The sequence below is a fragment of the Nicotiana attenuata genome, chromosome 1 (assembly GCF_001879085.1).
Source record: "Nicotiana attenuata strain UT chromosome 1, NIATTr2, whole genome shotgun sequence".
NCBI lineage: Eukaryota > Viridiplantae > Streptophyta > Magnoliopsida > Solanales > Solanaceae > Nicotiana > Nicotiana attenuata.
In genome coordinates this window covers 19,006,426-19,021,446 of record NC_031989.1, presented here as the reverse complement: position 1 = coordinate 19,021,446, position 15,021 = coordinate 19,006,426, and the positions used below count along the sequence as shown (strand labels likewise).

The 15,021-nt window shown below is 36.9% G+C and overlaps 2 protein-coding genes across 2 annotated transcripts; both read left to right on the top strand.

Annotated features, from left to right (window-relative positions):
- Window positions 5,775-6,605, top strand: LOC109233580. The gene has a single exon (XM_019399467.1). It carries the CDS (start codon window positions 5,775-5,777, stop codon window positions 6,603-6,605), a length of 831 nt encoding a protein of 276 aa, XP_019255012.1.
- On the top strand, window positions 9,154-14,601 carry LOC109233569. Its single transcript, XM_019399456.1, has 3 exons — window positions 9,154-9,391; window positions 9,439-9,884; window positions 14,380-14,601. Exons 1-3 carry the CDS (start codon window positions 9,154-9,156, stop codon window positions 14,599-14,601), a joined length of 906 nt encoding a protein of 301 aa, XP_019255001.1.

The following is a 15,021-nucleotide window of genomic DNA, read 5'->3' as shown; positions in this document are numbered from 1 at the left end:
AATGAAATAAGGAGAAAGGTGCACTGTTTTGAAAAAGTAAGAGCCACTGGAATTAAAAAAAGAAAGAAAAGGAAAAATAGTTGTATTGTAAAAAAAAAAATTTAGTCCTTGATAAGTGGTGACTCTTGATGAAAAGGTGCTTAAATAATTGGGAGTTAATGTATATTGATCTGAAGGTGGAGTATGGATTGACATAAGTGTAGTGCTTAGGGAGGTGTAGTCACTCTTATATCTTAATGTATCCTACCCGTCCCACAACCTACATTACAACCAGTTAAAAGTCCTACTTGATCCTTGACTGAATGAACTCAATTAGTAGAGTAGTACACTACGGGCAAGCCTATGGTGCATCTTTTGTGGCACATGAATGTCGTTTCTGAGAGTGAGTAAATTACTTCTATCTAGAGTTCCGAATTGTTCTTAAATTGTATTGTGTGTGGAAGTACTCTCTTTTGTTGCGTGAGGGCACTTGATTCATGAAGGAAAGGTGATTCTAGACCTCTGTGTAGAGTAAGTGAGCAAGTTGTGAGCTTGTGAGTCAACTCTTGAGGTGAAGATGTTACACTATTGTACTTAAACTATTTGAAATATTCTTGGTGTGATGAGTTAGGAAAGTCGCTTAGTGAGGTAGTGTCTATGTAAGGTGTGGTTTGATCGCTCGAGGATGGGCAAAGGTTTAAGTGTGGGGTGTTGATAGTAGGCTATAAATATGTGTTTTGGCTACTATTTGCACTCTAAATTGGTTGCACTTTATTGATGTTTGAGCGTTAAATGGGAGTAAATTGCTCTGATTGAGTGTTTTATGCTTTGCAGGAGAAATTCCGGGCGACAATGAGGTTAAAGAGCGTTTTGAGCCAATATGGAGAGTTAAAGACTAAGTAAAAGCTTATGGAGTAAATCGGGAGGTCGTTACGGGATCGAAAGAGGTTAGCGCATTTAAAAAGAAGAACGAAGAAGAGTGCAGGAAAAGGCCCAGGTGCGCGGCCGCGCACTGGGCTGCGCAAGTCAGGCAGAAAATTCACAAAGTGCGCGGCCAGATGCGCGGTCACCCTCCTAGGTGCGCGGCCGCGCACGTCTCTCCGAGGAAAATTATTTCAGGGCTAAAATTGTAATTCCGGAGGCGACTCTCCTTGACCTATATGAAGCCCAGCTCGCCCAAAAAGAGGGTATCTTGGTTTTTAGAAGAATTTTGAAGGCAAGAACAGGCAAGACGGAAGATTCGGCAACGAGTTTTTATCTTTCTTCCTCTCGTTTTTAACATTGATGATGAATTCTATTGTTATGATTGTGAAAATGATTATGCATAGCTAAACTCCTAATCTAGGGTTGTGATGGAGCCTATTGGAGGATGATTTTCTTGTTATGTTAATATAGATTTGCCGTAGTATTTTCTTTATTTGTTCAACTATATTGTGATTGTTGTTGACTGAAGGGCCCTCAATTGACTGTGCCTATTTAGTATGTATTACTCGGGAGAGAGTGCATATTTAGGTAGTTGTTGAACAACATCACTCTTAACGTATATGAGGGATCAATACGAAGGGTTTAAAGGTGGGATTAGGGATAACGAAACCTTGGTGCGATTTGAGTGAGCTGTTCTTAAGGCCAGCTAGAGTAATTCGGGAGAATATGTCTAGTATATTGTGGTAATTACTCGGGAGAGAGTTACGACAGTCGGAGTGCTCATGATCGATAGAGAGACTGAGGCAAATTTATAGGAAACATAGCAATAGGGGAAATCATAATCCTAGATCATTCCAATTCTTGTCTACAACCAGTTTCGTAGTTAGTTATTCTTTATTGCATTTTCATTACGTATTATTAGTTAGTAAACATCCAATTTATTACTTAAATATTTTTGAAGATTGATTACGAGAATTTGTGTGAGTCCAATAGTTGTGTTTAATAGGTTAATTCCCTGTTAGATTCGAATCCGGACTTGTTAACCGGAATATATTTGCAACGACCGCTTTGTCCTTGTTATAAGGTATAGTTGGGCGTGATCATGACACATTTCATCGTTACGTAACGACGGATTTAACGATATGATACAATAAATTTAAGTAACAACCAAAACAAACATCGTATTTAAAGTAATAATACGATACAATAAAATATGTAAGAACCATCCAAACAAGCTGTTATGGTCCAGAAACAAATTAAATGATCATATTATATCAGATTATAGAAGGCAAATCCACTATACGAGCTTAATGTCGATGCTTCTAAGAATGATGCTTGTCACTTTCATACAATCCTCCTTTCTAAATAAAATAAAACTCTGTAAATTTAATTTGTATTATAAGAGAACGAAGAATCTTCAAACTGATACATCGAATCACCTAACTAACATGACAATATAGCTCGCTAAAAATAAAAGCTGAGACAAGAAGTTTCAAGAATGACACATTTCCAATCTGTAGCCATCTTTGTCACTACTAGAAACATCCGTTATGTAAAGGGATTCAATAATTTGTATATTCAGTAATATTATTTACTGAAGTATTTGAGATTCTTTTAATCATGCTGCTAAATTAATGAAGAACTGATGAATCAAGTATGTTTCAGCAGCTAGCCACCAGTTATAGGTTTATCAGTCTCTAAGAATTATCACATTCGGATCAAGAGGATTTATCTATATGACAAACTTGAGCAAGTAACAAAAATTGTGTACTCATGTATAGAGCTAATTTTAGCTGTCTAGATTTATTTAGAGAGTCATGAGATGCTTTGCTCTTCGACAGCTTCACAAAAGTTGTTGGTTTCCTTTTCTCTTTTTTTTTGGTTGTTGTCTCCTTACATTTTCAGCTTGTGAAGACAAAAAAATTCCAATGTGTATCATGCTGCTTCTAGGAGAGCCTTGGAGCAATGGTCAAGTTGTCTCCATGTGATCTATAGATCACGGGTTCGAACCGTGAAATTAGCCATGAATGCTTGTATTAAAGTAAGATGTCTATATAACCCCTTTAGGGTGCGGCTCTCCCCATACCTTGCATGACACGAAATGCTTTCTTTTTTAATCTTGCTGCTATAACGTGGTTGAATATAAAGGGACTTCTTTTTCAGGATAAATACTTGACTTGATATTGCTTAAGATGGGCTATTAAAGCTTTGGATCATTGTATGTTTTGTTGTTTGGCATCTTTGTGATGCGCATCTATACTGCTCTTTGCGGCGAAGAATCCCTTTGCCTTTTTCCCTTGCCATTATTAACTACTAATACCTTTTCGTCTTTTTGTGAACATGCTATAAGGGTCCACGCGGTTTAGTGAACAATGCTTTTTTTTAATTAATAAGCTGTAGGAAAGTATATTGTCGGCTTTCCGTCATGCTCAGTTTTCTTGAATTGGTTTAGATTTCCAGCTTGCATTACATGAGTGCCCAGTGTCTCCCAACCAAACATAAAAGAGAAATTTTTATAAAGCACTATCTTTTAGTGGTAATTAGCTATCTATAAATACCATTTGCTATATTACGGATTATAGATACGTTTTTTGTTGTTATAAGATGTATTAGACGTATTTAAGCTACTGTATTCATGAATACAGTAGCAAAAATAGGTGTGAATCAGGGAAGTCCAGCTAATCAGTTGTTGTATTCGAGTGTGTTCGACTGTATTCATGGCGTGGAACATGGGATTACACCTGGACAGATTATTGTATTCGACTGTATTCACGGCGTGAAACAGGGAATTACACTGTTTTTAAACGGAAAGTGAATCAATTAACATAATAGACTCCTAATATAACTCAACAAACTCAATTATAACACACAAATTTTGTATTTCCTTGTATAAAAAAGATTCTCAACCGAAAAATACCGCAAAAACATAGCAATCTTCAGAGAAATTATATAATACATCTGAATACATAAATTATATTAATTAAAAAAAACATATGAATGCATTCATGCCATATAGCGAGACAGTGAATACAATGAAATACATAGAATACAACGGGATACATTAAAATACAATGAAAAAAAAGATAGTGAATACAATGAAATACGTGGAATACAGCGAGATATATTGAATTACAATGAAAAAAAAGACAATGAATACAATGAAATACATGAAAATACAGCGTGATACATTAAAAATACATTGAAATATATTAACAGAAAATGAAGTTGCTCAGCCCCAAACTCCGTCGTCTTTGTTCAAGAACAAACCCTAATTTCCGGCGAATCCGCCGTCGAGCAAAAACCCTGAATCTCACCAAAAGGCCCTTCGTATTTGATCAAATAGGAAGGGCCCTTCGTAACAGAAAATCAAGTTGCTTCTGACCCTTTGTATTCAATCAAGTGCCTTTGTTCTTTTGTGAGCAAAGTCGAATCCTTTTCAGAAAACAATAAAGAATCTGCTATTGCAGCAAAAAAATATCTGAGCTTCTCCCAAAAAACTCACTTTTGCCAGAAAGAGAAACTTTATGAGATAGTTAGGGTTCCGATAGAGTGAAGGATGGCGGAATCGGCGAGTCCAGGCAGCGGCAGCGGAAGCCATGAAGTGGCAGCGAGCGGAGCCCTCAGTTGTGTTTTCAGGGAATGGGGAAAGAGAATGGCATATATCAAAGTAGAGAGAGAAAGAAAATAGTGTAACTGAATAGCGTATTTAGTGGCTTAGGGGTACGAGGTAACCAAAATTAGATATTTTGCTATAAACATTAAAAGGTATCTATAGAATATAATTTTTTAAATGGTATTTATTTAAAATAAATAAGGTGTTAACCTTTGCTATAGGAGGTAAAAATTCCAACATAAAATATAGTGCTATGGTTGGGATCACTTTGTCCGTAATCAAAAGTCTGCACTCCGAGCCATATGAATTGAGGTTTTTTTGATACATTTGTAACGGTTTACCCTCTTTAATAGGCTTATTCACCACGAACCGAACCGACTATCAGGTTTATTTTAATAAAATCGTAGGTTTTTAGATAAACTTATAACCATACCGATTAATAGGGCAGGTTTTTAAATTTGTAAAAATAAATCGGTAAAAAACTGAACCGTACCGAATAAATTTATATATGAAAAATTTATTTTATATACTTATAAGTTTAAGACTAATTTTATAAATAACTTTTACTATCTTCTCCAAGCTCTATCGGCGCATGTTAAGCAAACGTGCGCCGGATCTGCCATGGCCGGAAAGAAAGCACGAGGACGGCCTAGAAAGCAACAAATTCGTGTAGATGACAAAATCCCTAAACTCAACACATTGGAAAGGAGCGCAACAAAGTTCATGGATTCCATTTCTGGAGCATCGAAGGTGGTTAGCACTTCTGGAGCATTGAAGGAGATTGGATATGTACTCCCACCACAAATCTACCATGGAGAAGCTTCAGGAACAGCTAGGCAACAACAGAAACAAGCAAATCAGAGTCTCAATACCGTTGCATGTTGATTTACGAGGAAGCATCACACCACCTGCAATTCGAGAGGTTACTGTTCCATTGAGCAAAGAACAGGAGCATGCAGCTAAGACACCAGCTGGAAATACTGTTCCATTGATGACTCAAGAGCAAAAACAAACTGCAGCTAAAGAATCTACCTGGGCTAATGTACTCACAGGCAATAGATCTGCAGCAAACAGTATGACACTGACCTATATTACTCCTGAAATTGTAGAAGGGAACCTAGTAGCTAAACTTGAGAAATCAGAGATTGAGCAGGAAAATCTGAAGTGACAGAATGCTTTGATTGTCTATGTCTTGGGTGAAAAACCAGGATACAATTATATGAAAAGATACATCAATCAGGTGTGGAACATAGTTGCCATGCCAGAATTGTTCTATCATGATGAGGGTTACTATCTTGTGAGATTCCAAACATTGGAGGACATGAAGGAAATCATGTGTGCTGGTCCTTATACAATGAATGGAAGACCAATGATAATGAAACATTGGTCTCCATACTTTGACTTTGCTGCAGAATTTTTAACAGATATTCCACTATGGGTAAGGTTCCCAAAACTTCCTATGAATTGTTGGAGTGGGAACTCACTGAGCAGAATAGCAAGCACAATAGGGATCCCTATGTTTGCAGATGAGTGTACTGCTAAACAGACAAGAATATCCTATGCTAGAATTTTGATAGAAGTGAATGTTACAAAACCCCTGCCAACAAGTATTCCAGTCATGAATGAAGGAGGGGTGATGTTTGAGCAAGTAGTGGAGTATGATTGGAAACCTGATTTCTGTGAAAAATGTTTAAAGGCAGGACATAATTGTAGCAGAATCCCAAAGGAAAATGACAAGCCAATTCCTCAGCTCAGTAATAGGAAGCCACCACCAGTAAAGCAAATATGGAGAACAAAGGAGCCAACTCAAGTTACAATAAATGAAGGGGATCAGAAACATGATGAAGCTATCAGCAAGGAAGTTTCAAATGTACCTAAGCCAATTGAAAACAAGGAAACTCACAAAGAAGGAGAGGCAATAGAGACAAGCAGGCAGGTAGATAAAGGGAAAATGAAGGCAGTTGAAACTCCAATGACCTATGCCAAAGCTATAATGTCCCCAGTGAATCAAAGGACCCAAGCTAGCCAGAGTACAACTGTGATAGCAATTCAAAAACCACCTAATATAGGTGGGCAATCCCAACATTGACATGTCTTGGATGGTATGTAATATAAGAGGTACCAACAAGAGACATAAACAGAAGGAGTTAGGTACCTACATAAAAGAGAACAATATCAAGCTAGTGGGGTTAGTGGAAACAAGAGTAAAGAAGGAGAAAGCAATTCAGATCTCACAATTAATAACATCTGGATGGCAAGCTCAATATAACTATGAATATGCAATAAATGGGAGAATTTGGTTACATTGGGATCCACAGTACTATGACATTACAGTACTAGGGAAATCTGCTCAAACAATTCATTGTAGAGTTTTAAGCAGGCATAATAATATAAATTGCCTCATGACAGTAGTGTATGGGCTTAATACTATAGAAGAAAGGAAGCTTTTATGGCAACAATTGAAAGATGATGCACCTCAGAACACAGAACCTTGGCTCATCTGGGGAGATTTCAACTCTGTCTTAACAATTCAAGATAGAATCTGTGGGAAAGTAGTTACTAAGGTTGAAATCCAAGACTTCACTGAATGTGTGCAGACACTGAATCTTCATGAATTAACTTGGAGGGGAGACTACTATACATGGTCAAAAAAGCAACAAGGATTAGATAGAATATATAGCAGGATTGATAGAGTATTTGGGAATGAGGAGTGGATGTAGGAGTATGGTCACATGGAAACAGAATATAGGCTCCCATTTATATGCACCAATGGTTATTACTATCAGAAGGCAGTTATTATATGGCAAGATCCCCTTCAGATTCTTTAATATCTGGGCAGAACATCCAAGCTTTATGTCAATGGTAGAAGAAGTATGGAAAGAACATCATGAACATGATCCTATGAGGAATATATGGCAAAAGTTAAAGAGGCTAAAACCTTTGTTGAAGCAGCTCAACAACAGAGAATTCAGGGGCATCACAGAAAGGCTAGAAACCACTAGGAGTCTGTTGCAGGATATTCAGGCACAAATGTCAAAAGGCTATTCAGACAAACTAGCTACTGAGGAAAAACAAGCTTTAGAGTATTTGGAGAAATGGTCCTTAATAGAAGAAAGCATACTACAGCAGAAGGCTAGAGCTACATGGCTTAGACTTGGAGATGCTAATTCTAAATACTTCTCAGCAGTAATGAAGGAGAAAAGACAAAAGAAAGTGATCACAGAGTTGCAAGATAGCTTTGGAAATAAATTAACTGACCAGCAGCAGATACAAGAAGAGATTATCAGCTTCTACAAAACATTGATGGGGTCAACAATAGGGAACTTGCCAGCAGTCAATAGAGAGATAATGAAGAGAGGGCCAATTCTTAACCATGAACAACATGTGAAATTAGTGGCAGATGTTACTGAGTATGAAATATATGAAAGGCTAAATGCAATTGGTAATGATAAAGCTCCAGGGGTAGATGGTTACAATGCAGCATTTTTCAAGAAAGGATGGCCAATAATAGCAGATGAAGTTTGTCAAGCATTCAGGAATTTTTTTACCACAGGGAGATTGTATAGGGCAGTGAACTGTACAACCATCACTATCCCGCCTAAAGTCCCAAATCCAACAAATATCAGAGAGTATAGACCTATAGCTTGCTGCACTGTGTTGTATAAACTGATAGCTAAGGTTCTTGCTAATAGAATACAGAAAGTCATTGCATCCATTGTTTCAGAAACTCAGGCTGGATTCATCCCAGGAAGAAAAGTTGCAGATAATGTGATTCTTGCTCATGAACTAGTTAAAGGCTACTCTAGAAAGAATATCTCTCCTAGATGCCTTATCAAAGTGGACATTCAAAAAGCCTATGATACAGTAGACTGGAGATACTTGCATCAAATGTTGGAAGCACTGGGATTCCCTACTAGATTCATCAACTGGACCATGGAGTGTGTGACAACAGTGAACTACACAATTCTTGTTAATGGTGAAACAACAAAGCCTTTTGATGCAGCTAGGGGACTGAGACAAGGGGACCCTATGTCACCCTTTTTATTTGCTATAGCTATGGAGTACCTCAGCAAGAGTTTAAAGAGCTTAAAGCAGGAGAAAACTTACCATTATCATCCTTTGTGTGCAAGAATGAATCTAACTCACTTGAGTTTTGCAGATGACCTCCTGATCTTTGCAAGAGGAGATGTAACTTCAGTAAGCCAAGTTCACGATAGATTCCAGAACTTTTCAGCAGCCTCAGGACTTAGAGCTAATCTAGCAAAAAGTTCTATTTATTTTGGAGGGGTCAGTGAAGAGGCACAAAAGGAGATTCAGGGGAAACTAGGATACAGTCAAGGGGCACTGCCTTTCAAATACTTAGGCATCCCTCTTGATTCCAAGAAACTCTCAATCTTGCAATGGCAGCCCCTTATTGACAAAATAGTGGCAAGAATTTCATCTTGGACAGCTAAAAAGTTATCATATGCAGGTAGAATCCAATTGGTTCAGCATGTTATTTTTGGTATCCAAGCATATTGGGCTCAAATTTTATCATGCCAACTAAAGTGGTCAAGACAATTGAGGCTTACTGCAGAAGTTATGTTTGGTCAGGGGAGAATGTAATAACAAAAAAGGCATTGGTATCTTGGGAGAGGATGTGTGCACCAAAAGCTACAGCGGGACTAAATATGGTTAATCTAGCACTGTGGAACAAAGCTGCCATAACAAAGTATACCTGGGAGCTGGCAAACAAGAAAGACAAACTGTGGATCAAATGGATCCATAGTTATTACATTAAAGATCAGGTTTTCTATACCATGGGAGTGCCACAACAATCATCATGGATGCTGAAGAAAATATTTGAAGCAAGAGCTAATCTGGCAGGGATTACTGGTAATCAAGATAAACAAAAGAAAGTGATCAAGCAGGTGTATATGCAGCTGATAGGGGAGATGCCAAAGGTAGCATGGAAGGGGCTATGTACCAGAATCAGGCTAGACCAAAAGCAATATTTATACTATTGTTGCTGATGCATGGAAGACTTCAAACTGCTGATAGATTGAAGAAATGGAAGATCCAAGTTGATGAAATATGCTGTTTTTGTAAACTAGCTCTAGAAACAAAAGAGCATCTGTTTGCAGAATGTGTGTATGGCAGAGATTTATGGAACATGCTCATGCAATGGATTCAAATGCAAGTTAGCTTACCTTCATGGGCAGAATGGCAGCAATGGATAATACAGAAAACGAAGGGAAGATCACAAATGGCTAGAATTCTCAAAATGATAGTTGCAGAATATGTGTATACTTTGTGGATAGAAAGAAATGCAAGAATCTTTGAAAAAACAGCTACAACATGGGATATACTTGCAAAAAAGGTGGCTTGTGTATGTAGTATGAGAGCTGAGGGATATACAAAAGTTTTGCTAGCAAAATGTAAGTATTAATAGATGTAGTTGCTAGACTTTTAGATGGAGGATAGATGATTGAAACCAGGATGGAAGTCAGGTTGTGATGACCTACTGCTTTGTAAATATTACTTTGGTGATTAATATAAAGATTTAATTACCAAAAAAAAAGTTTAAGACTAACAAAGCATTAAGTTTTTTTCTTGGGTCTTGGGATTATGAAAATGGCCACAAGTGACCAAATAATTAATATCCAAAATTCCAACTTTCAAACTTATTCTAATATTCATATCGAAACTAAATTAGTTCTAACATCTTTAGTAGCAAGCCACTAGTTATTCCAGCGATCTTCAGTAGCAAGCCACAAGATATTGGATATCTTTCCTCTCGTATAATCTAGATTTCTCTTGTTGGATACTAATCTCTTAATAAGCTCTATTCTTGAGTCCCATCTGTTGATTAGTATCTTTCCACTCGCATGATTTATATTTCTCTTGTCTTTGCTTAATTGGTTTTAGGCTACCATAGAATAGCGAGATGAATTTTAATTTTGGACATCTTTCAGGTTCCTTTGTTCATCACTTTTAAAATAGTAAATTGTCTAGAGAGTTTTGCCAAAGCCCAATGCAAGTACACATTATCGCATTCTAACATCGACTAGCGACTCTTGCATGATATTTTTTTTTAAAAATAACAAAAACTTAATCGAATCGTACCGATACCGAAGAGAAATCGTGATGATTGGGACGGATTCGAAAAGTCTAATTTTGGTTATACAAAATGGAATAACCTAAAATTCGGTATGGTACAAATTTTATAAAATAACCAGCCGAACCGACACAAATGGCTGGTAGTCAAATAATTATTCAATTTTATCACAATATATTTGAGAAGTGAAATAAAGTCTTTTACTAAAAAAATTTAAATAGTTTTAAGCATGAAAAAAATATGTCTTGCAGCATATCTAATGTGGCTTTTAACTAAGGGTGGCAAATGGGTGGGTTGGGCTAAATTTGGGCGGGTCAAGATGGGTTAGGTCAATAAATGGGTTATTATCCAACCCAGCCCAAAGTGTACTTGGGCTAAGATGGGCGGGGTCAAGATGGGTAAAGAATGGGTCATAACACAACCCGCCCAACTTAACCCATGTTTTAGAACCATGCTCATCTTGCATTAAAAGATCTTTTACCTTAAAATGTGTAAGATGAAAAATATCTTGCGGGGGTGGGGGTTAGGGTAGGTGGGTGGGGTGGTACAGAAAAACGAAAAAACATAAAATAGAAAATTGCATATAAAAAAAAGTAAAAAAAAAATTGAGGGGGTTTGGGTGGTAGGGTGGTGCAGAAAAAACAAAATATTAAAAATACCAAAAAAAAGTAAAAAAATTTTTTTTGAGGGGCTTTGCGCGCGGGGGAGTGGGGGAGGTAGGGTGGGTGGGTGGTGCAGAAAAATAAAAAAAAAAAAAAAAAAAAAAAAAAAAAAAAAATCAAAAAAAAAAAAAAAAAAAAAAAAAAAAAAAAAAAAATAAAAAAAAAAAAAAAAAAAAAAAAAAAAAAAAAAAAAAAAAAAAAAAAAAAAAAAAAAAAAAAAAAAAAAAAAAAAAAAAAAAAAAAAAAAAAAAAAAAACCAAAAAAAATAAAACAAAAAAACAAAAAAAAAAAAAAAAAAAATAGAAAATTAAAAATACAAAAAAAAAAAGCAAAATTTTTTTTTTTGGAGGGGGTTTGTGCGGGGAGGGGGGAGTAGGGCGTAGGGTGGGGTGGGTGGTCCAAAAAAAAACAGAAAATTAAATACAAAAAAAAAAATTTAGGGGGTTTGGGGTTGGGAGGGGGGATTGGGGGTGGGGGCAGAAAAACAAAAGAACAGAAAATTAAAAATACAAAAAAAACAAAAAAAAAAATTGGGGAAACTAAATAAATTTCTAGATAAGTTGGGTTGAGATCCTTTTGTTTTGGATGAGTTTCATGGTTGTATTTGGGTTGCTTAATAGGTCAGAATGAGCTATAAAAAATAATGGGTTAACTTGGGCTCAGCACAAATTGACCCATGAGTTAAAATGTTTTTAGCCCAACCCATTAATCTTTGGGCGAGTTGGGCAGGTTAGATGGGTTTGAGCTCAAATTGCCACCCCTACTTTTGACAATATTTATCTTAAAATAACTAGAGAATTAGTGTTTGAATTCGCAGAAATGACATATTTTGACCTTGAATTCTAGAACAATCAATTTGTCGGACGAACAACGTAACATGTTTAAGTTACTTGGATTGTCAGGCTCTCATTAAAATCATTTTCCATTGCGCTTTGCTACGCCATTGTTTTTCCAACTCCTTTATAAGAAATATCCTTGTTCTGTTTTTGATGGACATATTCAGTAGTACTAATCTTTAATTCTACCTTCTATGAAATTCATGGTTAATTAAAAGACTGGTAAAACTGTAAAGGGCCATTAGTCATTCAGTTGCGTATAGTTGAAGCAGTTTGAGTTTGGAGTTTCGACCAACATCAGGTCTTTGATTCAACAAGAGATGATTATTTATGTTATCTTTTAATGTGTTTGAAGCACTCACAATAAAGGGAAAATCTCAAATATTCTCGTTTATATCGTATCCAGTCTTTATCTTCGCCAATATTACTATCTATCTAATTCAATATCCCATGCTTATTTGATGCAACCTCACCGATAGGGGCGGATCTAGGTGTTCATGAAAAAATCACATCGCGTACATAAGGTCAATCTTTTATTATGCATATAAATTAAATATTGAATCTTCTTTGCTTTTTCACATGTTTACTTCTTTTATTTTTTGAATCAAATTGATGAAAATACCACTTCTGTGCGCAACTGTTCACCAGAAATAAATTGTTTGGTTATTAGATGGCCCAAATGCATTAATTGAGGTATTTCTCTACTCAACATGAGACTGGTAAAAAAACTATATTTTGTTTCAACCCCCATAATAAATTCAAAGATGGTAATACAAACAATGAATATCTTAACCGAGCTGTTATTAAAGTTAGGCACCTCTAGATTCTTTATGCTCGGTTTAAAGAAAGTTGCAACTCTATCTATATCTGATCTATAAATGTACTCGAAAGATCAAAGATCTACCGAACTAACCTAACCTATGCTGAAACTTTGATAATAAGTAATTAAAAATGTCCACACATTTGGTTCACCAAAATTGCACTTTTTTTGGTCTACAAAGACAGCGCATTTATGTGGCACTACTTTTTCCAGATGTTCCTTGTTAGTTAGTAGTCCTTTCATATATTGAGAAGATCTAACTTGATTCGCATTTACACCACGAGTTAAAACCAAAGAAAAAAAGAAAAGTAAAAAAAAGAGTTCACGATATCTTGCATCCTGTTAAAAAGGGTATTATAACACTTGTATAATTTTTGCATATAACATACAGAATGTGTATATATGCAAAAAATATACAAATTTTATATATTTTTCAACTATTATTTTTAGAGCGACTATACAATGTCATTTTTCCTATTAAACGTATATTTTCTTAAAATTGGAAATTATAGATTTTATTTCTATCAATATGACTCGTTTTCTATATAATTTTTTTTTTATATTGGCTCAGGTTTAAAATAGCTAAGTTGGAAAGGACACTTTGTGATTCAAACTTTAATAAGAAGAGTCCGATAAAGTATTAAAGTGCTGGAAACATTGGGGAACAATTGTTTTGTATAATAGTACTGTTTGAGCAAAAAAGTATGAGACCTTTTTTGTTAAACTAATAAAATAAGAAGATGGAGGGTAAATCCTAGTTAAGGATAATTAATTCTAGATTCGGGATGAATAATATGAATAGAAAAACATAGCTGAGTATAAATGTTGGCAGTGATTATGGCCAGATTTAATAGATGCATTTAGTAACATTAAATGGCAATAAAATGTAAATAAAGGAAAAGATTCACCCAATCTTGAGTGAGGCGGATCCTCTTTCAGTTGATAAAGATGAATGATAGACAAATACATGGAACCTTAGGACCCTTTTTGGATCTGATGAAGGTCTGGGATCATAGATCCTCTAATCTCTGTAGAGAGGTGTGTTTACATATTTTCTTGGAGAGAGGGAGAGGGAGAGAGCCCCCTTTTTTGGGAAGTCCTATCCTCCTATTTATAAGGGGTATCCCTAGAAAACCCTAAAAAAAAGTACAATAAGAAGGAATATTCCGTAGAATATTTCTTTTGAGGATTCCAAAGCAAAATAGTTGTTTCATCACTGCCCGACCTCGGCCTTATTAATGATTGCACGACCTCAGCTGCCCGACCTCGGCCTATTGTCTCCGCATGCCGAATTTCTCTGATCTGATTTTGACCCATACAGTTAGTCCATCCGCTTACCGAGGTCATTTTGGTCGAGCTCGGTGAGCGGACTTCATTAATCGTAGTTCGAGAAATTCGGATGGGGAGGTCGACTAGTATGGATCGTGGCTGAGGGTGCCGATCTTTAGGTCAAAGTGGTATCCCCGCGGGCTGAACTTGAGCAGAGTTCGATAAGGGCCAATGACTCGAGTGATGAGTCGATCGAGAAGACGGTAGAGTTGGATAAGGCCGTCAAGGCCAGGATGGCATCTTTGGCAAGGATGGCGGCATCGGAGGAGGTCATTCGCGTCCTCGGATCTGGACGGGCGAGGAGGTCGAATGTCAATTTGCGCGAGGAGGCCGAATGTTAATTCGAGCGAGGAAGCCAAATGTTAATTCGGGCGCGGTTGCCAAATGTGAATTCGGACGAGGCCGCCGATTGTTAATTCGGGCGAGCTCACCGAAAGTGAATTTGGACGGGGTCGTCGAATGTGAATTCGGATGAGGTCGCCGAATGTTGATTCGGGCGAGGTCGCCGAATGTGAATTTGGATGAGGAGACCGAATGTGAATTCGGATGAGGTCGACGAATGTGAATTTGGGTGAGGTCGCCGAACGTTGATTCGGGCGAGGTCGCCGAATGTTAATTCGGATGAGGAGACCAAATGTGAATTCGTACGAGGTCGCCGAATGTGAATTCGGGCGAGGTCGCCGAATGTTGATTCGGGCGAGGTCGCCGAATGTTGATTCGGGCGAGGTCGCCGAATGTGAATTCAGGCGAGGTCACCGAAT